The sequence below is a fragment of the Nuphar pumila genome, chromosome 4 (assembly GCF_984573655.1).
Source record: "Nuphar pumila chromosome 4, dmNupPumi1.hap1.1, whole genome shotgun sequence".
In the NCBI taxonomy this organism is placed as follows: domain Eukaryota; kingdom Viridiplantae; phylum Streptophyta; class Magnoliopsida; order Nymphaeales; family Nymphaeaceae; genus Nuphar; species Nuphar pumila.
Window position 1 is genome coordinate 129,288,641 of NC_143252.1, and position 25,879 is coordinate 129,314,519.

The 25,879-nt window shown below is 38.3% G+C and overlaps 2 protein-coding genes across 2 annotated transcripts; one reads left to right on the plus strand and one right to left on the minus strand.

The window, feature by feature from the left end:
- Positions 1-2,722: 2,722 nt before the first annotated feature.
- Positions 2,723-4,592, plus strand: LOC149841030 (uncharacterized). Its single transcript, XM_090004641.1, has one exon. The coding sequence runs from the start codon at positions 2,933-2,935 to the stop codon at positions 4,139-4,141; it is 1,209 nt and encodes a 402-aa protein (XP_089860767.1). The 5' UTR covers positions 2,723-2,932; the 3' UTR covers positions 4,142-4,592.
- Positions 4,593-19,087: 14,495 nt separating this feature from the next.
- LOC149841031 (calcium-dependent protein kinase 17-like) lies at positions 19,088-24,027 on the minus strand. Its single transcript, XM_090004642.1, has 8 exons — positions 23,535-24,027; positions 21,204-21,347; positions 20,859-21,011; positions 20,497-20,612; positions 20,231-20,398; positions 20,001-20,128; positions 19,778-19,877; positions 19,088-19,530 (listed from the first exon to the last, which is right to left on the minus strand). The coding sequence occupies exons 1-8, from the start codon at positions 24,019-24,021 to the stop codon at positions 19,438-19,440; spliced, it is 1,389 nt and encodes a 462-aa protein (XP_089860768.1). The 5' UTR covers positions 24,022-24,027; the 3' UTR covers positions 19,088-19,437.
- Positions 24,028-25,879: the final 1,852 nt, after the last annotated feature.

The window sequence follows — 25,879 nt, forward strand, 5'->3', positions numbered from 1 at the left end:
AAGATCTGGAGATAAATCGGCACTCTTCGCTCTATACGATCAACTGCTCCCCTTTAGTTGCAGATCCCCATGCTTTTTTTCGAAACCCCCAGCCAGTGACGAATCCCCACCAGCTAGAATGCTCAGTAAGCAACTAATTATTCAATAATTAGGTTTTTGAGGTTTTCAAAAGTGACAATTGATAAGACATTTTAGGAAAGGTTAATTTCAACAAATCTGCAAATTTCATTTGAACAACAAAAACAATTTTTAAAATACAATACATCTGTAGTACAATTAACTAGATCTCAAAAGGCTTAGTAATTTACTATGCAATCTTAGGAAAGTTGCTTTTTAAATGCACTGCAATTAAACAATTTCTTATTTCATTAAATCCTTTAGAAAACACTTTTTTTTTAAATGACTGTTTCACATTCCTAAGAAAGATCTGAATGAGTGACAAATCTCAATTTTATTTAAGCTGATAAAATTCCTCCATACTTCAAATGGCTAATAAAACTAGCAGTGGTGGGTGTATTCTCTTTCGGAAACTCCAATGGACCGCTCACTAGTGAGGCACTCTGCCTCTCACATTGACTATGAGAAAATGCCACTTGATTTTTCAAGATTAAGTTATCTGGGCAATAGATCTTAATCACAAACTAAATGGGTAGATTACCTTTATTAAAAAAGGTATGTAAAAGGTTGTTGAGGGTCAATCTACCATTGGAACGACGAACCACTTACATTTATGTGAATAGATATTTAAATTCAAACACTTGAAATCAATAAAAATAATATTCTTTTCAAATAAAGAATTTTGAAAAATATTTGAAATGAAATTTCATATGATTTTTAATGCCAAATCTGATTTTTTAAATAACATGGTTTCCAATCAACTTTTTTGAATTTATAACCTGAAGAAATTGCACCCGACACGAAGACTTCGTCATGCTGGCTCAGCCTGCCATACCTATGGTCCTCGGTTTCCAATCAACTTTAAATAAAATAAAATAAAATAAAACTAAAATGACACTTAAAACCTGTCACAATGATACAACAAAACAGACAAGGGATAGATCATTTTCCATGAAGAGTAATATAGAAGCGGACATGACACATGACACGAGGGTAAGTTGGAGTGTCCCTGTGACATAGCTTAAAACAATCATTAACTTTCTAAGAGATTTAGCTAATTACTTTTGAAAGAGTTCTGATGGCTTTTCAAAACAATTTACAAAACCATATAACTTAAAAGAGGTTAAACCATATATAATAATAAAAACTTCATGATTTATGAAGATCAGTAATTTGAGAGGGATATGAAACCTAGAATGAATTAGTGGATTTATCAAATTAATTACTAATCAAGTACTTAAGCAAAATGCTAACTTTTAAAACATTTGAAATAAAAGGAATCCTAATCGAGAAGCTTTAGCCAAAATTAATTACAAGAAAATCAGAGTGTAACAAACTTTTTTTTTATATATATTTACATGGAGAAACTGGCCCCAAGATGAGAGACCTAGTCGCACTGGCTTTGCTTGCTGTACTTACAATTGCTGTCCTAGTGTAAAACTCCATGGGCTTACTCCTTGCCCCCCGGGAGTCGCCATGCAAGGGGTGAGACCCATGGGATTTGTACCTAAACCACATGCCTAGCAGCCAAGGTCCCATCCCACTACCCAAAACCCCTTTGGGGCCAGCATGTAACAAACTTAATTGTAATTATTATAATTATAACTATTAAGATACTAATTTTTAGAAAAAGCTAGCTTTGATCATGGGAACTATGAGTAATTCTAATGATTAAGACCACAAGTGCTTAGAAAACTAATTTAATAAAACATATCTACTTATAGAAAGTTATAACCACTTATTTACAAAACTAGATTAATAAAAATCCTAACATCTAATTGTCAAAACTACAACTAACTACATATAAAAATAATTTAAGAATGCCTAATTTAAAAAAAAACAAAATTAATTACTTACCTAACACAGCCCTGCAGGTTCCCCAACACCCTTTACTCCTCGGCCCTCTTCTTCTTATCACTTCCTTTTCCTATACCCCAAAAGGGTATTTGTAGAAGGGCGAAGGGAAGGATATGAGGATGAAACTAATATTTAAATAAGGGGATTAAGTAAACGAAGAATTAAAAAATAAAGTTAAATGAGAACATGTAATAACTGAAGTAAATAAAGAATAAAAAGAAAATAAGAAATAAACGAAAACATTTACTTAAATGTTACTACCTGTAAATAAGCAAATATCTTTATTTGAATCTATTAAAAATAGTTAAAAATTTAAATGCTTGAAAAATAAAGTCAACTTCAAGGTTTTAGTACAAATTTCAGATTTTTGCATATGAGTCCAAAATTCCGCCTCTGAAATCTTAAATATTTATTTGGTCTGATATTTTTACAAATTCTATCTCTACATATTATTGTATTTTGTCAAAAAACGTGAGAAAAAATCTTTCATAATTGAATTATTCAAAAAAAATTCCTTGCGCCTTTCACAACACTTGATCAAATATGAACTTACGTTTGACTTTATATAAAACACTATATTTAACGTAAAATTAATGCCTACAACTAGAGAAAATATGATAGAATATTACAACCTTTCGCATGAAAATCAATATATTTTACCCATTTTTTGTGGATCCAATACCACAAGTTTTCATAATCCAAAACGATACAATGAGACCGGACTAGGATCCACCAACTCTTTAGAATTTGGATTCTGGATCGAGAATGGGGTTTAGGTTTTCTCGGCTCACATTCGACCCCTTTGCCATGCCTTACCTTCGTCTTGAAGCATAGACAGTCTCGACTGGAAGGATGTTCCTGCTGTTACTGTGAGGTGTAACGATGGAAGGAACGTTGCCTCTTTTCTTCCTTTAATTTTTTCTGCTTTTTCCTTGTTAATTATTGGCGCTTGGGGGTGATGAATCTCATCCGGCAACACTCCATTTTCAGAAATGTGCACAAACCCAACTTTGTTTCTCCATTCTGGAGGCGTTTGGGGCTACAGTTTTCGACCACCACCATCCATGAAAACTGCCCATCATCATCATCATCATCACCATCTCCTCACGACTACACATCATCAGAAATGGTCGATTACCTCATAAGCTCATGTGGGTTGCCTTCAGGAAAGGCTGCAGCCGTATGCGGGGTGCTAGGAAGCAGAGGTCGCGTTCAGAAGGCAAAGGTAATAATCGATTTCTTGAGGGGGAGCGGTTTCACAGACATCCAGATCAGGAAAGCCATAACTGGCAATCCTGCGTTGCTAGGGGCCAAGCTAGAGAAGACCCTGAGGCCCAAGGTGAGGGCTTTCCTCGATTGGGGCCTCTCCGGCACCGACGTTGCTCACGTCGTCTCATCCAACCCTCGCATTCTCCGTAGGAGCTTCAAGAAGAAGATAGTACCAATGGTTGATGTCCTCAGGACCTTCCTTCCCGACGACGAAAGGGTGGTCAGGTCCATCAAGCGGCTCTGCTCGACCTCATTTCTCGCTACCGACGTGGAGAAGAGGATGACCATCAACATATCGGCTCTGCAGAGCCACGGCATCCCTGACCGGTCCTTGTCGACGCTTCTGGTAAGGTGGCCGATGATGTTCACGTTAAAGCCGGGATCGCTCGAGAAGATGGCGGAGAAGGCCATTAGGTTGGGATTTCAACCTGGTTCCGGGATGTTTCCTAATGCACTTGTCGCCGCTTCAATGCGCGAGACTCTGTGGAATGCAAAACTTGAGGTGCTGAAGGGCTTCGGGTGGACTCAGGAAAACATATTAGTGGCATTTCGGAAGGCCCCGTTTTTCATGACGCTGTCTGCAAGCACTTTGCGGAAGAAATTAGGCTTCTTCATGGATGAGCTTGGGTACGATCCATCGGAACTTGCTTCGACCCCGACTCTCTTGACGTTCAGCATGAAGAAGAGAGTCATTCCTCGGCACGTTGTTATCAGGACCTTGGATTCTAAGAAGCTTATCGAGGGGAAGCACAGTTTGATTACGATTTTGGGTATGAAAGATGAGGTGTTCTACGAAGAATACGTGCTTAAGCATAATGATGAATGTCCAGACATGTTTGAAGCTTATAACAGCAGCATCAAGGGCGACACCCATACAAATGCTTGTACGCTAACATGATCAAACTAGTGTTGATGCTACCTTGTGTGCATTCCGGGATCATTTCCAGCCTTTTCTCTTTCATGCTGGATGAAGTCCGTACTTGTAAATTTGGCATATGCAAACTCTTCAAATGGGTTCCAAGCTTTGGGGGTACTCAGTAATGGACATACACTATGAAGAATTGTTTCAATTGAACCGCCAACTGGCCATCTGTGACCAGATTGCTCTGCTTGATAGAAGTATCTCTCTGGTTAGTAGAAACCGAATTTATGTTTAATTTCTATATGTGTTGAAGTACTTGCGTTTGCATCAAAATCATCAATCTCAGCAAACAAGAAGTTCTCTTCTTTTGGTAACGTCTCCAAACTCTGTCAGCTGTTCATTTTCTGTATACTGTTTCAATAATAAATTGTAATGATTTCACTAGTTACTAGTTTCTATATGCATCTTAATTCTGTGGTTTCTGTAGCACAAGGAAGTTCTGATTATCTGTTTCCTCTGACTGATGATTTCGGGGTGGTGGTCATCATGATCGATGTTATGGTAGGTGTTTCTAGTACCAACCATGGCATGATATCAAGAAAAGTTAACTCTGAATTATCCTTGTCCACCTTCAAATGATGACTTTAGTATCAAGAGTGATGTATTAAAAGGAAGGGAAGTGCTCAAGATGAGTTGCATAGTGAAGTGATACTGGAAGGAACACACTTATCCTTTTCATTCTATACAATCTTTTTTACCTTGGAAATATTATCATGTGATTGTAACATGTAAGCAGTTTTTTAGGGATTAAAAAATTAACGGCCTACAATGCACAGATTTTACAACTCAAATTTTTTTATTTTTAGAACGAAGTAACATATTCCAAGCTTTGATCCTTAGCAAACAAATTTGGTGCTATCATATACCTTCAGCTAAGATCACGAGCTGGAGATAAGCGGACTCGAACCGCTGACATCTGCCACAGGGTAAACCACCGCCTCTCAGGCCTCCCTGACTGATTCTACCATGGAGGCCAACGATAGACAATAACTCCCTCCCTCCCTCACCCCCCCCCCCCCCCCCCGAACACAGCTTACAACTTTCATCGTCCTGTGCTCTCCAAAGAGCAACTCTTCTCAAAACAAGAGGTGCTCGGTTGGAATCCCATTCTAAGGATTCTTGTGGTTTGGAGTATCCGGTAAACACATTTATGTAGTCATATTGAGTTGATAAAGCTTGGACCCATGATTTTCAGCTCAGTAGTTTTGTGCCTCCAATAATATATATATATATATATATATATATATATAGAGAGAGAGAGAGAGAGAGAGAGAGAGGATGGTCCTACCCCTTTTTTCATTAGGTCCGGTTAGGGGCCCTATAGAATCATACTTTTATGTATTTTTTTGGTTGATCTGAACTGTTAGACGTGTTTATCATTGCTTATTTGCTAAGAAACAAACTTTTTTTCAAATTGATTTGATGTAAAAATGTAAATATTTTATCATCAAATTTTAGTATAATATCAACCATTGGTTTTTTTACCTCTTTAAAACACATCTCAGCATAAAAAAATCTTAATCAAATACATGTACTCTATTGAGTAAACAATGGTAAACAGGTCTAAAAGTTCAGATCAAGCAAAAAAACTTGAAAAGTGTAATTTTTGAGGCATTCTAATGGGAACTAACGGAAAAAGGGGTATGACCATTCATCTTTATATCTATATATATATATATATTGAATAATATGCCGAAGGGTGAAACACTGCTCAGTATCATGCCCCACAGTCCGGTGAAACTTGCAAGACTTTGTAGAGTTCCTTCCTTTTACTTTTACTGAAAGAGGGTTGGGAACCTCTGATTTGATTATTCTTGCCTATAATAGTGATTCCATGACTTCTTTTAAGGTTTGTTGGAACCGGGTAAACTTACGGTCCCGTGTCCAATTGGAACTAGGAAGCCTTGCTTGTGATCTCCTTGTGGCCTATACTGCCCTTGAGATTTCTGCTGATTTTCAGGTTGATTCTTGTTCTTTTCAGGATTGACAATATATATATATATATATATATATATATATATATATAATTTATTTATCTTCTTAAAAAGCCCTGCTTATATGTCACAATCACATGATTCCAAACTCATTTTCTATTTAAAAAGTCATATAGATCACATCCATAAGGTTTGATTTACAAAAAACATCTAAAAATATGAAAAGAAGGTAATTCATAGGCCTGCAACTGTTGAGTATGAATTACCTTCTTTTCATATTTTTAGATGTTTTTGTAAATCAAACCTTATGGATGTGATATTGTGACATATAAGCAGGTTTTTTAAGGACATAAAAAATCAATGGCCCATAATGTGCTAAAAATTTACTACACAAAATTATATTTTTCAATCGAAATTGCATGATCCAAGGTTTGATCCTTAGCAAACAAACCATGTTGAACACATCTATACGGTGAGATTGAGTCAATAAAGGTTGAACATATAATTTCCAGCTCAATAGTTGTGTGCTTTCGATAGCACCAAATAATAATCCTATATATATATATATATATATAGATAGATAGAGAGAGAGAGAGAGAGAGAGAGAGAGAGAGTAGCTGCCCTACTGCAGCTGACTAGGCTTTTGAAGGGTTATTTTCCATGTTTTTTCTCAAATCTGACCATATAGATGTGTTCTACGTCAACTCTTGCATCATCAGATTCTGACTCATAGGTAGACTTTTATGAGCTTTAAAAACCGATAGTGTAAAATTTTTATAAATATAAAAAATATCCAATGCTTAAAAAATCATACCTTTTTTTGTAAAAAAAAAAGTGTCCTTTCCTACCAAAGTGACCATGTTGAATGCGTCTGCATGGTCATATTTGTGAAAAAGCAACCCGGAAACCTCCTGTTCTCTTATGGTAGGCACAAAATGGAGTAGGCACCTACCTTCTACTCTCTCTGTATACATATGTATGTATATATTTATAAGAACAAAAAAGAGATGGAAAAAACAATACAAAAGAAGCTGTTAAATCAAACATAAAATGTATATCTCACTTCATTTGATTTTGATTATTCATTATTTTTATGGGTTAAGGTTTGCTACAATAGTTTGCACTTAGCAAACTTGGTGGAACTCCGTGTTTGTTTTTTCTCACATCTAACACCATATATGTGATTTACATGTTTTGTTTAATAGGAACCAGCTTTTGGATAGTCAGAATCCGACTATATACAGGTTTTTCCGGCGATCCAAAAAACAATGGCTATAAAGGTATCAATTTACCCGGCTCATAAAAACATGTTTTTTGTCGAGAAAACATAATCCAAAAGTCAATTCCTACTAAATTGAGCATTCTGTACACATCTATAAAGTTAAATTGTTTCAAAACAACTGGCATCGTTAGATTCAAACTAGTTTTGAAGTACAATCGATTGTACCAAATATAAACCCTATTTTCATGAACACCAATATGTTCTATACAGGACACTTAGTGTCCAAGACATCAAAGCACATCCTAAATTAGACACTTTGTGTCCAAGGAATTCAAGAGTGTTTTAGCTAGATACTTCATGTCTAAGACACCGGACACTCCATCTCCAAGATACACCTTAAAAGTGTCTTAAGTTGAACACTTCACATCCATGACACCTGAAAGTGTCCTAAACTGGACGCATTGTGTACTAGGCATTGGACACTTCATGTCATGAATTGGACACTTTGTATTTGTAACCTAGACACTGTAGTAAATTGGACACTTCATGTCTAAGTGTCGGACACGACGTGTCATAAAATAATTAGCTAGTATCGAAGTGTTGGAAACTTCATGTCCCCGTGTCTGACACGTGACACTGATCTGATGTCAATTTTTTTGAGCACTTGCACTTTAAAAAAGTCACATGTCCAGCCATGTTTGTATCGGTATCTGTGTCCAGCCGTGTTCAACACAAACACCTTGGCTGCCTAGAAGTGTCCATGTAACAAGGCTGAAATATGTTTATAAAGCCTTTCTAAATAAAGCTGGGTGCATTGCCAACGATGTGGCTTAGACTTCAAGATTGGATAGCTTATCACGATACAAAAATTTCGGAAAAAGATGTATTAAAAACAGTGAACAACCTGATGGCGTTAGGATGAATTGCTTTGAAATTAACCCAAGTGCACATTGAAAAAATTGCATCAATAGGATGGTGTTGATCCTATGAAATATGACCCTTTGAAGGTTAAATATGTTAGCATTTTATGAGGTCCAAATATGACTAAGAAGTTGTAGCAAGTGGAAAACCACATGATCATCGGTCGGTGATTAAGATACCATGTAGAGACAAGCTGTTTTAAGCACAGTTTTAAAACCTAGTAAGTCGTGGTGGGACCTTACTTTTTGGATCTATTTTTATATTGTTCATCATGAGTTCGAAAAACGGTTTTGTAGATGTCATTTTCGGTCATTCTTATCTGATGATACCCGACCCTTAAATCTAACTTGGAGAAATGTTTTGCTTCATGCAATTCTTCAATAACCAGTATTGGATGTTTGTCTTTAACCGTGATATTGTTGAATGCTCGGTAGTCAATGCAAAATCTTTTTGTATTATCTTTTTTTTTTACTAATAACATTGGAGAAGAAAATGAGCTCGAGCTTGGCTTGATAATCCCACTCAAGCATTTCTTTTACCATTTCCTCCATTGCCTCTTTCTGAGTAACCACATAACGATATGGTCGAACATTCACATGTTTGAAATTTTCATCTAACACAATATGATGATCCTGGGACCTTGGTGGTGGCAATTCCTTGGGTTCCTTGAATACCATATGAAACTCTTCTAACACTTTAGCCAAATCATTCGAAATGTTTGTTTTTTTTTTTTCATTTTTTTTAACCAAACACAATACGGCCCTCTTGGTTGACCTCAATGTTTGAAGTACTTCCTTATTTTCAATATCTTTTGAGTTGCTTGCTTTTAGAATGCCACATTCATTGCCCTTTCTATAACTCATTTTCATGTTACCAAAATCCCATGAGACATTTCTCAACTGTTTAAGCCATGTGATCCCTAAGACCACATCCATCTCTTGTATTTGAAGTAGATAGAGATCTACCAAAAACTTGGATTGATTGAACATAAGTGGAGCATCATGGCAAATATGAGTGTATTATAGACTTCCACTGTCACCAATGAAAACTTGGAACATTGGGTGTTCCTTGATTTGGCAACCTGTTTTCAAAGCCATTTTTTCCTCAATAAAACTGTGAGTTGCCCCAGTGTCTACCAACCCTTGAACTTTGTGCCCATTAAGCTTGCCTTCAAGCTTCATCGAGTTAGGACTAGCATTCCTTGATAGTGCATGATATCCCTCATTTTCTAGTGTTTCCTCTTCGGATTCTTCGCTCTCCTCCTCCCCTTGAATCTAGAGAATTTTTAAACTTTTGCATTTGTAGCTTGGGTTTCACAATTCACTGCATCGAAAACACTCATTCTTTTTTCTTTTTTCCACGAATTGTGATTGAGTCACATACTCGGTTTTAGGCTTAACCAAGCATCCTCTTTTGCCATCTTCTCTTGGATTTGTTTTGGCAAACTTAGGATTGTCTTTACCTTTCCATTTGTGAATCGAAACACTCAACTTTATTTTCTCTTCAAATAGCTTGGCGACTTTGTAAGCTTCACGTGTAGTGTGTACATTGGTCGCGAGCACTTCTATTTTCAACTCATCTTTTAGACCCCCTACATAAGAACCAAACAAGGTTCCTTGGTCTATAGGTAGAAGCATTGAGCATACTTCTTCAAATTCACTTTGATATTCATCTAGCGTTCCTTTTTGCTTAAGTTGTTTTAGGGACACACATGATTGATCATAAGTGTAGGGTCGAATCTTTCAACTATTGTTTATTAGAAAGTTGGCCAATCCAGCTTCACATACATAATTTCATACCAAGAATACCAACGCAATGCATTTCCCTCTAACCGTGATATAGCTTTGTCAATCTTTCGGTCATTGAGAGTTTGATGGCAAATAAAGTAATGAATGACTTTAAAGAACCATTCTTTCAGATTTTTCCCTTTGAAGATAGGTATCTCTATCTTGACTTTTGCTTTTTGAATGAAATTCTAAGGAGAAACTTCATTTTTTCATTCTTCGTTTCTAAACCGTGTCTCATGATTTTGCCTTGGAGTCATTTGTTATTTTCCTCTCACCATAGCATTTACATTTTGCGTGAGTTGAAGCATGAGCAACTCAAGTTTTTTCATTCTCGAATTTGACTCCTCATCTTTATGAGAGAGCTTCCTCATGAATTCGGCTTGTGTCTCAATATAAAAAGATCTTGACAATCTTTCTTCTCCAAGATGAGAACTAGAAAACTTATCCAGTCTAGGGCCTTCATTGGCTTTGATACCACTTGGTGGGACCTTACTTTTTGGATCCATTTTTGGAAGGCAAGGACCTTGCTTGAGGTCTCTATAGTCTCTTTGCATGGAAGTTTGGAGTTGTTGAGCTATTCTTTGTAGCTCCTCTCTCTTGTTGGACCTTGTATTGGGTGCCATGTGTGAGTATGTACTTGTGTTGATGTTTTCACTAAAATACTACACTATTACAAGACGAATAGGGGGCTTCGTCTAGCTCAATGCTAGGATACAAGGCTTTTAAAAGCAACGCAAAAACAACAATAAGAGCTATCTTAATTTTCAGCTCACAATTCAGCCACAACAGGCTTAGACTACAGCTAGCCTATTCAGTCAAGCTGTCACGTAGGACAGTCTCACAATTCTGCACACCAGAGTGCAGGGAGGTTCACAGCCTCAAGATACTGTGAGAATTCAGTCGAACACAGTGCCACTGAAGTGATACGCTAGGAGGCTGTATAAGTAGTTGCATCAGATGATGTGTGCTGCAGGTAGTTGGTCAGATGTGCACTGCAGTAAGCAGTGTGCTAGGGAGATGAGCGTTGCAGGCATTATGTGTGGAAGAAGCTCATGTGACAATATTTTTGTGCTCGCGCAGGTGGCATGCATGGCAGTTGTTGATGGGCACGCGATAAAGGCATGCACAGCAGTGCAGCGTGCACACGATGGAGATGTACGGGCCAGTGCAGATGTGTGCATGATGGAGACGAGCGTGGCAGTGTGGCGTGCACACGATAGAGATGTGCACGATAGTGAGGACGTGCGCGTGATGGAGATAAGCCCGATAGGATGAAGTGCGCATAAGGAGGTTTGCATGACATGAGGAAGTGTGTGTGTGTGTGTGTGTGGGGGGGGGGGGGGGGGGGGGGGAGGTTTGCGTGGTAGGAGGAAGTGCACGCGGGGGAATGGATGTTGAAGCTTGCGATGATGCCAGACCGCTATGGTGTGTGCGTTGCACAGAAGCTGCGAGGCAGTGCAAGTAGGCTATGATAGATCTTGGGACCTGTGAAGGCTTCACTGCGGCGGTGCCGACTCAAGATGATCGGCCTTCTCTGCCTTTGGCAGTAGATGATCGCTAGCCGAAAAACCTCCCTTAGCCTAAAGAGATTATAAAAGATCTCTTAGGGCTACTGGAGTGTTCCTTGCGCGGCGCAGTTGAAGTAGTCGATCTGGTAGGTGTGGCACAAGCAAATAAACCAGTAGTGAATGCATTGCCAGATCAAACTGAAAATGAATGAGAAAAGGTCAGGCACTCACCAATTACTCAAAGTGAGGGATGCGCGCTTAACATCTTCTCAGCAACATGAAGCTCCAAAGGAATCTGTTGTTTCGCCAGACGTGCAATCACCGGATCTAGGCTCAAAGCACTGGATCTAGCGTAATTCCAACTCATTCAGCCTAAACTGACTTGAATTGGCCCAAGGAATGACCCAAGCGTCAATTCTCAAATTTCTCAAAGCTAGGAAACCGAATGCACAAAGGCACCAAGAGAAAAAATCTCTCCACAAACTAAAGCCAATTTCTATTTCAATATTTCAAAGATCAAAAGTTACAGAATGTGTTACACAAGCCTTATTTATAGGCTGCCAAAAACTGAAAACCAGAAATGAAAACCATGGCAGTATTGTAACTGCTGAAGTGGTCCCACTCAGCTCAAGTCAAATTCACTGAACCTGTTCAGCTGAGTTGGTGCACATACACTGGATCCGCTCAACTGAAGAGGGCGCCCAAGGCTCCCGTTCACTGCATCTGGACAAGCTGAGGTGGCCTACTCTCCACCGTTCAAGTGACTAGTTGAGTCACTACTCAACTGGCAGCTCAACAAAAATTGTGCAAGTAACCGAAGTCCACGCTGGTAGGTGCGACCTTCCATTGTTGTTGCGCTGGCGTGGCAGCGTCGACTGATACAACTGGCCAACTTCAATGTGCACGAGTTCTTTGTGGGTCGCATCACTCGTCACTCGGCTCATCTCTGATTGACTCTTGACTCGGTCAGGTCATGTTAACTTTATATTTTACATAAAATATGTAAATATATGTATATACTATGTATATTTTATCATATGTTACCAATATATTGTACATAATATGCATTATATGATATATTTTATACTATGTACAATTTTATTAATATATGTATAACCATATTTTTATATATAATATATATGATATTTCATAATATATATTATATTTCATATAATATATATATATATATTATATTTCATATAATATAGGTAATTATATATATAATATAATATATATGTATATATGTGTGCTTTGGCCTAGTCATGGACTGACTTGGTTGAGTTATGCTAAAACTCAGCTGATTCGACTGAGTTTTGTTCATTTTTGGGTCATTCACTAGGTTGACCCAATAAATGATCGAGTCAACCAAGTCACTAGGTTGACTCGGTGAGTTTTTAAACCATGGTTTTAAGTGTCAATTGTAACACCAATTTTTTTTAGCCTTAGATTTCTCGCATTTTTCTCATATTTCTTGAGTTTTGTGTTTGGTTTTAGTGTGTTGGGGTTCTTTGGATCTAGACTCGATCCAAAACCCATGCATTTTGGGCCTTGTAGGAATGTTTGGATCTTTTGGTTTTGAATTTGAACTTAGATCCAGATCCAGATGATATTGTGGTAAGGGGTTGCATGAGGGCTTTTTGGGTAGGGTTTGGACCCAATTGGTATTTAAATGGGCTGGAGGGGCATAAGGGAGAGTTTGTATGGATTAGGGACTAATGGGTGTGCCAAGTGGCACCCATCTCCTCCCCCTCCCCCCCCCCCTTTCTCTTTTCCTTCCCTCCTTTCCCTCTCTCGTCCCTTTAGTCGACCCACCCTCTCTCTTTCTCTCATATCACATATTCTCTCTCTCTCTCACACACACACACACTCCCTTTTCTCTACCGCCTCCACTCCAACTGTAACCTCCCCCTCCTTGGGGCTTGGTGGAGATTTGTTTTGGTGGCCCATTTCATTGTTTCTTTTGAGAATTTTCTAACTAGTAGAGGTATGTTACCCTATGGCTCATTTGGAAGCATGAGCATATGATAGGGATTTTTGTGGTGTGAACAGGTTCATTTTTGGCATGTTAGCATGTGTAATTTTTTGTTGTTAATTTTGGGCATTATTGAATTAATGTGTATGATTTTCCAAAATATGTAATATCGGTTCATGCATATGAGCACATGTTTTAGTTGTTATATTGTTCGAATTATGTAGATTGAATGTTCCAAAGTAGAAAATCGGTTCATGAATGTGTCGTGCATGTAAGATTATTTAGTTGTTTTTGGCCATATGACCATAATGTTTGTGGTCCCTTGGGGTTCCATACGTGAAATCCTATGGCTACACTAAATGTGAATCATACACTAGATCCAGTTCTTAGATCCAACATCTCTCACTTCGCCATATGAGGCGAACACCCATATTATATTACAAGTGGTGCATCATATATCATATGTAGCACTTCATGATAAAACAAGCACCAAATAAAACTTGCACAATTCCTTGGGTTATCTCAATGATGTTTTTCTCACATGTTACAAGTTATTTTTTACATAATCATAAATTTTTTCATCATTCAATTTCAAGTTAGAGGTTTTCACACATGATATAGGTTATTTCTTACATAGTCATGTAGATCCTTTCATCATTTATTTTCAGCTTTACGGTTTTCGCACATGCTATATATTATTTTTCACATAGCCATTGTATTTTTTTTATTTTCAAATATAATGTTTTTCATACATGCTATGCGTTATTTCTAACATAGTTATGTGGTTTTTTCATCATCATATGAACCATGATACTTTCTATATATGGTATGAGTTTAACCGTAATATTTTCATTGTATACACTAATTTCACATAACCATATAGGTTTTTCATCATGTCATAGTTTAAATCATAAACCCTTAATATGCAATACCATATTTAAGTAAATATATCATATTGGGGTCTCACTTTCTTAGTTAGTCATGGAGTTTGTATAGCTCTTCCATGACCAAAAGATAAGACATCATAATATTCTCATACACACTATGGATTTTATCAACTCATGGATCCATGATAAAATATGATTTGTCAAACTTAGCAAATACTCTCATTTTTCTATGCTTAAATTCTTATCAGATCAGATTAACCACTACCTGTTCATTTTAGATCGATATATATCTAAATCTAAATAATCATAAATATCTCTAAAAACACCATGTTGCATACCATGTATAAGCTTCTAAAACATGAAAAGTATCCTTTAATGCATTCATACCATAAGGATTATGACTTATGATGATCATCATAAAATACATCCACATGCATGTGTAAAATTATAATTCAACTTTCACTTTTTCAATGTATTGCATTTAAGCAATATTTGCATTAAGCCATCACGAACTATATGCAATATGCATAAATAATAAAATTTAAGTCTTTATCATATTCATATTCAATTTAGATATGCTTCAGATCTATATCTAATGAGAGTTATCCCATTACCATTTGAATATGCCAAACATGATAAGCTTATTCATTTTCTAATGTTTTAATCTAATGATAATAAGCATGCCAACATATAAGTTTATATCCATTACTGAATCCACTCAAAAAATCTATATCTAAATTCATTGAATTTGTATGAGTTCATAACCAAATCTGACTTGAGATGTTATTCATCAAGTCCAACACAATTCATATTAAAAATTCAAATGGATCCACACCACTTATCTAACATTATACTTATCTGGATCTATCTGAGTCAAACCTAGACCCATATAAAATATATTATTAGGTCCAAATATCTAGCTTGATACTATCTAGATCCATCATAAAATCTAGATCAAATCTGGATCCATATCCTATATCCTGGGATTATACTTTTTTAAATCCATCATAAAACCTGGATTAATTTATATCCATATCTCATGTATGGGCATTATACTTTTTTGAATCCAACATAAACTTCAAATCAAATTTAGATCCATATTTCATATATGGGCATTGTACTTTTCTGAATCCAACATAAACTTCAGATCAAATCTAGATCCATATCTCATATCTGTGTATTATATTATTTACATTCAACACCAGATCCATTCAATAAGAAACTATCCAAATTATACATGCATCAAACCATAACTGAGTTTATATCATACTATGAGCTTTGAGTCAAAGAACAATTCCAAACTATATCTCAATACTTGATCTTTTGTTAAATTATTTGCTCAACATCTAAATAACCTAAAAAAACTCATAAATTCAAGTATGATAATAGTTTTGCAAGAAGGTCCAATAGATTCAATTGAATCCAATAACATCTTCTGGATCCAAACTAATTCAACAGGATCTATCTGGATTCATATAGGTTCAACCATATCTAAATTATTTTACCAAATCCAACAAGGTCTATGTCACCTTACTAGATTCAAACATCTGATTTAATTGATCCTAGTTAAATTAAACTTGATAAAACATGATAAATACAAAACCATATCATATCTAAATATAATATGATCCAAACATGAACAAAATATAAAGCATATCAAAAAATAATTTGCAAACACACAATATTTTAGGGTAAAAAAAATATATGCATGCTACAAATTCTTCTCTGATAAAGAAAATCATAACGGGGTTCAAAAAAAATTACTGAATCTAACCAGGTTTTATAAGAAACTACTTGTACCGACTTGATCCAATCCACATTCAAACCTATTTGGATAAAGCTCTGAGAGATATTTTGAAAACCAGAAGCAATTTTTTGCAAAATCAGACAAGTCAAAAGGTAGTTATGGGAAAAACAATAATCCAAAATACTAAAACATAATTTTCAAAACTTTTTGAGTTAAATAGAAAAGTTTAGGTGGTTTTATGTAATTTTAGAAAGTTTAGAAACTATTGTGAACAAAACAAAAATATAACCCTGTTTGAGGTATTTTCAAAAAATAAGTATGTTTCTAAAATATCTCAAAAAATAAAGCTTCTATTATGAAAAAATAGAAGACATTGATGTAAAGGCAACAAATAATCTTACTTTAAGAGGATGTAACCGAAATTATTAGAGAAAAGTGGGTTGAATGATAAATACACTTTAAAAAAGTGTATAAACCATAAAAAATTGAGGTTCTCTAGTTTTCCTGCACCCTAACCCTTTCATCTTCTTCCTCTTTCCAATTTTTTTCTTCCACGCCGTTTCCTCTGCGGCCTCCGTCGTGGTTTCTTCTGGCAACCGCCGCCTGCAGCCCTCTTCTTCTGTCGCCGTAGGTTTCGGCACAATTGTTCGACCGGTGGAGGGGGTCTCTACCACCACCTTCTACAACCCCTCTTCCTTCTCTCTTCTGCATCTTTCTCCGCAGCTGCTGTTGTTATGGTTGTATGAGAATGTGCCCGATGACCTTAAGAGAATAGGAGTCCTCTCCCTACGACAAGTTTCTGGCCGATGCGATGGTGCTCCGGAAGCCAACGTGGTGGACGATGTTCGCACCCGTGCTATCTCCGATGAGGAAGCACCATCAGAGATTGGAGGACTGCGACAGCTGCCCGTAGTTTGAGATCCACCAGAACGTCGCCTTGAAGGGGCCCCTTTGTCACCGAACGTTCGAGAGATTGACACTGAAGAACACGAGAAGGGCCAGCCTCCCTCCGCGTGCCACCATGTCGGCGAACTCCAAGAGGCAGCATCCTGAGTCGGCGTATGATTCAGAGAGTATGGGCAGACTAGCCTCTTCTTTGGCCTCCCTTCATCGTCATAGTCCAACGTCCACACATAGTGTTGCTTCAGAGCTGCGAGGAGGCGCTCGGGGAACCCCTCCTCCTTGCAAGGGTCGTTCCCCTTGAGGCTCACGAACACGTCGAACTCGGATCGATGGTCTTGCGGTTGTGTGGATGATGCCATCGACAATCGACTCTCACTCTCTCATTTTTTTTGCAACTTCTTCCACTATTCCGACAGCAGCTTTAGCATGATGCTGGGCATCGACTACCGGCGAACGGGTGGTTCCTCCTCTGCCCCTGTCTACAATTCAGACGTTGACGTCGATCGTCGAGAACGACCGAACGGTGGTGAGAGGGTCTCTTCTGCCATCCTTTCTAGTGAAGATCGATCCCCTTCACGTCCTGAGACATGTTGTAGTCTCATGCCACTTTACTTGGATGTTTTCAGGTGCTGTAACCGGGCAGATGGTACAACACAGATGACTCGACTGCGACACTGGATCTCAGACTGCTTCTAGGAGTTGGTTTGAGTTTTTGGTACTCTGTGGTGTTCAAATGTGGTTTTGTAAACTCATACATTGTGAAATGAATGAAAGGTATTTTTGTAAAATGCTTTGGGTATTGACCCAGTGCCGAAATGGTATATTAGGATCGGCTTAAGGTCGGTGCCGAAATGGTATATGTAAACATAGTTACGTTAACTTATAGCATAATGTTACATAAAGAAAATAATGATTTTTGCAAATATATGCAAAGTATTTAAATATTTGAGGTCAAGGTTTGAAACCCGTGTTTTGAAAAAAGGTTTTAAAGGAAAAATCTTTCATTGAGCTTTCCTTTCGAAAAAGGAACTTTCAAAATAAGTTTAAAAAGAAAAAAAATCAGGGTCTAATTATATATATTATATTACACTAAATTTCACACTTATATTTCAAAACTTTGCACCACCTTCAATGCGATGAAGCATCAGTTTTATTTCATATCAGAAAATTCTTCCTGTCGTGTGTGATCGTAGGACAGTGGTGTAACTAAACCACATCCGGATGTCATTGTGTTTGCTTTTTTATTGAATATATTTGTTGTGGTTGGTCTATTTACTGAATTCTGCATTAACTGTAGAAACAGTGCTGCTGATGTATTCTATTTTTATGTTTGTTATATTTAGAATATTTTGCATCACATAAAATCTCATTGGGCTAGAATGTACAAAATAATGATATGTTTATTTACATAAAATGTTTCTGCTGTAACAAAACTGTTTGGGATTGTTTCAAATTTAAAAAAAAAACATATGATGGAAATAACATGGCAAAATGTGTCCATGATCTCTCTCTCTCTCTGCGCGGTGACCCGTGGAAGTAATCAGTTTCTTGCCCGTAAAAAGGGACTATTTCTTGGCAACTTGAACGGTGTCCTGTGGAAGTACATCAGTTTCTTTCCCTTAAAAGGAACTATTTCTTGGCAACTTGAACGACTTATAGGCACTGTTTGGATACATCGAAATATCCAGATAAACAACATATTAGAAAACGAAATTTCTGGAAAAATCTTTTGTTGGGTGTGGTTATTATAATGAGACAAATACAATTCAGATAACATTGAAACCCATGACATGATGAATACCAACTAATAGTTGGAATTGCAAAAATTAGAAAATTTTCAAGAGTCAAATTATCCTAATATGCAGGAACCCCCGATAGTCCCTCATCGTCACACACAGAGGCAGGAACCGTTCCCCTCTAGCAAAATAGAATCACAGTTCCTGATAGAGAAGAGACACCTCATTCTAGACTACACACACACACACACACACACGGTTTCTAGCTGGGGATTGTTACGCTGCTTGGATGACATAATATTTAAATAACTGAGCAACTAGCCGTGTTTTTTAAGAATCATATGGTAATTGCTGTTTAGAAGCTGTGTGTGCGCACATGCCCCTTGATATTGCTTCAAAGTCTTTGATTGGATGGCCAAAATATCTAAGCTTTGCAGGGCACACTGAGGTTTTACAAAGCATGGGTGCTATGTCTAGTGCTTGCCCTTGATTCTAAATTGCACAAATGCAAGATTTATGGCTTGCTAAGATGCACTAGCAGGATTTTGTTCAGAAATACATAGAAAGCAACTCTTAAACCCCAAGGAGACTATATATGATAAATACATGCAAATTAATAATAGTATGCACTAGGCCAAAAGTCGGAACAGGTACATCAAATCAACAGATCACGTCTCCTCCTAGGAGCGGGTTCTGGATTGCCTTGCCTTATCATTTGAACAAATTCATCATAATCTATCCGTCCATCCTGCAGTTGGTACCACTTCAAGTAAGTACTATCACTGTATATCAATACGTATCTTGCAATGATCTTTAAACCAATGACATGATAAAAAATCAGGACTTATTTAGTGCTGACACATACCATGAACAAATTGTTTCTATTTAAGAAGTCAAAAGTCTCGTTTGCATGCTCAAGAATTATCTATCTACATCTATTATCAGAGTAGTCTATTAAGCTCAAAATGAACAAAGTTCATGAGTTGTAAACTCACATTGTCTGCGTCGACCTCAGCTATGATATCCTTTATATCCCGCGCATCTTCCATTCCAAACTCTTTGAGCGCTTGTTCCAACTCTTCTCTCGTAATGTAACTGTAACCAAATTTGCATGTCAGTAACACGACTTCTGCAACCTACCCTGCCTGATGATCACCTTAAAGTTCTTGTGAGATCCTTACAATTGGTGCAAATCAGGTTATACACACACACACTTACCCGCTGTTGTCTTTATCAAAATACTGGAATGCCGTATAAAGATGGTTTTCTCTGTCCATTCTGTTCATGTGAACTGTTGCTGTTATAAATTCATCGTAGTCAATTGTGCCATTGCCATCTACATCAGCCTTCAAGTTTCAAACGAAAGAAATGAATTAAAAAATCTAAAGAAATGAATCAGTTGTGATTCATGATGCATTTTGATCAGATAGAAAAGGCTTAGCTCTTACCGCTTCCATTAACTGTTGCACTTCAAACTCTGATAGCCTGGATCCCTGACTGGTGAGGCCACGTCTGAGTTCTTCCAAGGTGATGGTCCCACTATTATCGGTGTCCATGCTCTTGAACATTTGCTTCAAGCCCACAATTTCTTCTTCAGATAGACATCCGGCAATCACCTATTCAAATGGAAAAGAGAATTCCAACTCAGGTTTATGATTTGTGTACACCAATGAACATCTCTGAGAAAAAACTCGAGTCTGTGATTGATGCAAACCCTTAGAGCAACTTTCTTGAATTTATTCATTGCCCTGAACTGTTTCAACCGACTTATAACGTGATTGTCCAGTGGAGTATCTGGTGCTTCACCATCCTCCTTGACCCATGGATGATCTGCAGTCAATTAAGTGGGAAAGTGAAACTGTCAATAACTGGAAGATAATTGTATATGGCAGTTATAGGCGGCACCATAATCAAAATAAAAATCTGCAACCAGTATGAAATTCGTTATGCTTAGAAGGAAATAAGCAACCTAACCTATAGGGAACACAGAACCCAGTCAAATTTTGGTGGCTTCAACAATCACCATCTATTGACTTCTCTAGCAATGTAATGAAATTTAGGGAATTTGACGCTTACTTAGAACCTGGAATGCAGTAAGCCTCTTCTTTGTATCTGGATTTAACATCTTCTTCACAACATCTTTTGCTCCTGCTGAAATGGAAGGCCACGGATCGCTAGTGAAATCTATATGCCCTTGCAGAATAGCATCAAAAATCCCTCTCTCCGTCTCTGTAAATCAAGAATTCCAAATGCCATCAAATATCCAATAATCAGAACACCTGATTCCAAAAGGGGAGGAAGAACAAAAAGAATTGCTAAGATTTTGTATAGCTTCTTAGGTGGTGCTTTGAGTCACACCAAAGAAAGCGAATAAATGTGATATTAGGAAGATGTACAAGGAAGCTTGGTGGTGATCCATACCAGCCCAGAAAGGAGGAACTCCACACAAGAGTATGTAAAGAATGACACCAACACTCCATATATCAGCTTCTGGTCCATAGTTTCTCTTCAACACTTCAGGTGCAACATAATATGCACTACCAACAACATCGGTTAACACTTCCCCTGCTTCCATTTAAATAAATATGACTTGTTAAAGGATGAAAAAAAAATTATGTTGTTATTCATCGTAGCCTCTACTTTCAATGCTAATAATCGAGACTAATGCACAAAAGCAATCAAGACAAAGTCAAGATTTTTATGTTATTCGACACAATTTAATGTTACGGCATTCAGTGAGTATTGGTTAGTCACAGAAGTAAGAACTTGGTATATACTAGCGAGGTGCCCCACGTCTATGTAATGTCGATAGATTGAGTTTGCCACACCAAGGCTAGTAAATCCCTTGGCCAGCTCAGACAAGACTTGAAAAGTTTCTTGGGTCTTTGGCACACTTGAGTGGTGAGTTTGGGGGAACACTTTCTTATGAAAGAGGGAGAAACAAACATCTTCATGAGAACTGTGTGCATTTGTTTCACCCCAAGTTGTGAGAAAAGGGCATTTTCACAGGAAAGCGGGACTTTTTTTCATAGGCGCTGAAACAAACGTGCCCACAGTGGGGAAGTGGTAGAGGCCACGTTTATCATAAGAAAACCTTTTTCTTTTTTTATGAAAATGGTGCCCCCACCATGGGACCTGTAACAAACGCACCTTTAAGGCTTGTTTGATGCACCGTCCTCTGCCCGAAATTGGACGGTTGGGACCGCGTATGAAAGAACACGGCAGAGGCGTGTAATGGGTGTCCGCCGTGTCAAGAAACGGTATTTTACTGTTCCACCCCTGTTACTAAAAGAACAGGGACGGGGAACAAAAGTTAAAAAAAAAAACGGATCATTCACCTCCCGACGTTTCTCTTTAGTTGCCTCTCTCTCCTGCCTCCGGCGAGCGACGACCCCGTCCCTCCGGCGAGCCTCCACCACCATGCCTCTGATATCATTTCCCTCTCTCTCTCTCTTGTTGTAGGATTAGATTTTAGTGATTTTAGGGAGAGATATCCGGGTATGCTTAGATTTTAAAGATTTTAACTCTTATGTTTGCAAATCTAAAGTGAATACATGCTAAATCGATCAAAAACTAAGTTATCCCATTATCAATGAGTGTCCAAGTTGTCTGCACAGCGTAATTGGTACCGTTGTTACAGAAATCATTCCATCCAATCATGGATATTGAATGAGATAGCAAAATGGTAAACTCACACTATCATAACTGAAGGGATCTAGGGCTTTAGCCTAGAGGTCTGCTTCCCCAGCTTAGGTTAAAAAAAAAAGTTAGGCTCGAGTTAGGCTCTGATCGGTCTAAGTTAGGCTCATCTTAAGCAAAACAGTCAAGCCTTCAACAGTGGGCCAGGTGCATTAAAAAACATGTTCCGGTTGGGACACATAAAGCTGGGTAGTGGTGTCCTCGACCCCGATTCTTACCTCGCAGGAAGATGGGAGCACTAAGTGATCTGATTCTTGGTGAGGGTTTTCCTTCGTCATTAAAAAAACAAAACAAACAAACATGAAACAGAAAAAAAAATCATTAAAGAATGATTACATGATTAAAACGTTTGATAATTCACAAGACAAGATGACAAGAGGAGTAAAAATGAGTTAAAAACCTTACAAATAAAACGTACGATTATAGTTTGGCTTGTTTTTTAGAAAAATGAGGTGAAAAAAATGGACATATATATGAGATTTAAATTTTTCCTTTTCGTTTAAAAATCAACATACATGAACCAATGTTGTTAAAATCAGTCCATTAAGTGAATTGGTCTTTTTCAAAAAACGCTAAAATTGGTCTGAATCGAATCGAATTGGATTCTTTTTAAATCGGACCATTCAAAGGCTGTTTTTTAATTAATTTGATTTTTCATAAATATTAGAAATTCTAAATAAACAGATTGACGGCATAATTGACCTGATTCTGGCCGGTTCTACAAATTCGCTCGAAAATGGGTCTATTTCTTTTTACCGAAGGCCGAACTGAACCCCGTTTCGTTTTGTTAAAGGGGATCGATTCGGGTCGATTTTGATAACATTGACATGAACCGAAAGATATGTGATTGCCATGGGACAAACTTGAAAAGTACCAATTTCTCACGGGATCTGGAAAAATTCCAAAAAACGTCTTATTCCTTCGTTTGTATGGCTGTTGTTACCGAGACTCGCAGACCCTGCTCGGGTCTTAAATCCCCAAACCGGTTCGCGATCGAATCTTCAGATACGCGAGAGGAATCGTCTCTACCAATTGAGAGAGAGAAGAGCCGACCTGGTTTGAAGAAGACGGAGAGGCCGAAGTCGGTGACCATGAGGGGCGAGTCCTCTGTCTTGTCGAGCATGAGGAAGTTCTCGGGCTTGAGATCGCGGTGGGCGACGCCCATAGTGTGGCAGGTGTGCACGACGCCGACGATGGTGCGCAGGAGCCCCGCGGCCGCTCGCTCCGTGTAGTGACCCTTGGCGATGATGCGGTCGAAGAGTTCGCCGCCCTCGCAGAGCTCCATGACCAGGTTCACCGACCCCTTGTCCTCGAACACCCCCTTCAGCTCCACGATGTTGGGCTGCCCGGACAGGTGGTACATGATCTGCACCTCCCGCCGCACGTCCTCCACGTCCTCGGCCTGCGCCAGCTTTCGCTTCGCGATCGTCTTGCAGGCGAAGGTCTGGCCCGTCTTCCGGCGGGTGCAGAGGTGGGTCACACCGAACTGGCCCCTCCCCAGCTCCTTCCCAATCGAGTACGTCTCCCGGATGTCCTCCATCGGCCGGCCGAGCACCGGCCCGATGCCGGTCTTCCGCCGGTGGAAGAGGAACCTCCGGTGGCGCCGATGCTTCTCCCCGTCTACTCCGGCACCGCTGGCGGTAGTTTGGTGGTTCCCCATTGGATCCGGCCGGCGTCGTCGACTCGGCAAAGCGCTTCTCTGATTCTATTCTGGGAGATCAATCTGGGGAAGGGGGAAAGGCCTTTTGCAGACCTCGGCGTCGCCACGATTTGCATTTTGTGTTATTATTATTATTAGATTATTTTTCAACTCGGCGCAGAAATTTTTGGCATAATTCGTATATCCCACAGTCTTCTTTTTCTTTTCTTAAATGCCTCTGCTTTTGTTTTTCTTGAATGGCTAAGCCCCGAGAAAAACCCTCTTCTGGGTTCTGACTTCTGACCAATCACACTTTGACAGACCTTCAGAATCGGTACGGGGGCTGAATCGATATTCAAAACGGTTCTCTTAATCTGGATGGAATCGAGACGAATCGCTCAACTTCCCATCACGAGATGGCAAGGGCCATTAAAAATAAAACAATCATAAGATTTTTTTTCTTTTAAAAAAAATCTATAAACCCCTTACAAAAATTAAAAGTGATCGAACCGAATCAGCCCCTATTGAACCGCTTTGGGGTCAGTTTGATACAAATTGACCTGAATCGAACCCATTAGCAACGATTCTGACAACACTAAGTAAATTATAATGCTCACCATGGAGTACACCAAGCTTCTACTCTTGGAACAAGAGGACTTTTTTTTTTTTTCAATGGGACCATCAATCACCTCTAACCATAAAAGTAGAGCCTTCATAACCAACTTTTAATCTAGTTTAAGTAAACACTGTTATGAGTTTATGTTAAAGTTATCTAGTCCTGTATTGAGATGGAAGACCTTCTCATGACATTGTGTGGTATTGATTCTAACTCAGAAATTTAAAATGAAATGAAATACGTGGAGGCAGTTTACTTATCACAAGAAAAAAGAAAAGAAAAGAAAATCATGTTGTTGCGGAAAACCTTGCCATATATTAGAAAATCTCGCAAAACTAACATAAAAATTGAAACGTACAAAGCATATAAAACACGTTAATGTCATGACAAAAAACATGATATCAAGATATGCAATATTGAAAATTCCTTTTTCTTTTGGGAATTATCAAGGTCTGAAAATATGATTACTAAAATGTTAAATATCGCCTCTCTTTCTTGCATAGGCTCAAAACTGATAGTCAAATAAAACGCCATGTTTGTTCGATGACAACAATAAGCATTTCAATAATTTCAAAGGTACAGAAATAAATCATACCATATGTGGGTAGAGCACTGATTTTATATTCATGATCCCCATTCCCAACGTGAACCCGAGGGTGTACCTGCTGAAATCGGTAAAAGTTTTTACGGGTGATTTGGAAAATGGCAAAAATACTGGTGCATATATAAATTCTGGTGACATGTTGGGTGGCAATTTGTAAAAATTATAAGGGTTGTCCAGATTGATAGGAACTCCCTGGGCCCCACATCCACATTTGGGCCCCACATCCACATTAGGGCATTGAAGTTGACTTCTCCCTCTCCCTCGTGCTCCTCGTGATCGTTCTTTGCCCCCCCGCTGTTTTCTTTGTTCTTTTTCTTTCCTTAGGTTGTTAGTTATTGAATCCACAAAGAAACCGGGATGGAATTCTATGAATTCTTGGGGTGGAAAAGCGTGGGATGTAGGGGTTGAAAACGGGTCAGATACGAGGTGGATTATGATAGATCCATATCCATTTCTGAAGATTGGTCCGCAAGTTGGAATCCAAACTAGATCGACCGTAGAAGAGTTGAGTACAGGCCTGGACTTTTACATCCTAAACC

Coding starts and splice junctions, on each gene's coding strand:
- LOC149841030 (XM_090004641.1), top strand. CDS start 2,933: ATGAATCTCATCCGGCAACACTCCATTTTCAGAAATGTGCACAAACCC.
- LOC149841031 (XM_090004642.1), bottom strand. CDS start 24,021: ATGGAGGACATCCGGGAGACGTACTCGATTGGGAAGGAGCTGGGGAGG. Junction 21,012..21,203: donor AGTTCCTCCTTTCTGGGCTG/GTATGGATCACC, acceptor CTTGATTTACAG/AGACGGAGAGAGGGATTTTT. Junction 19,878..20,000: donor TTTGATAAAGACAACAGCGG/GTAAGTGTGTGT, acceptor ATTTGGTTACAG/TTACATTACGAGAGAAGAGT.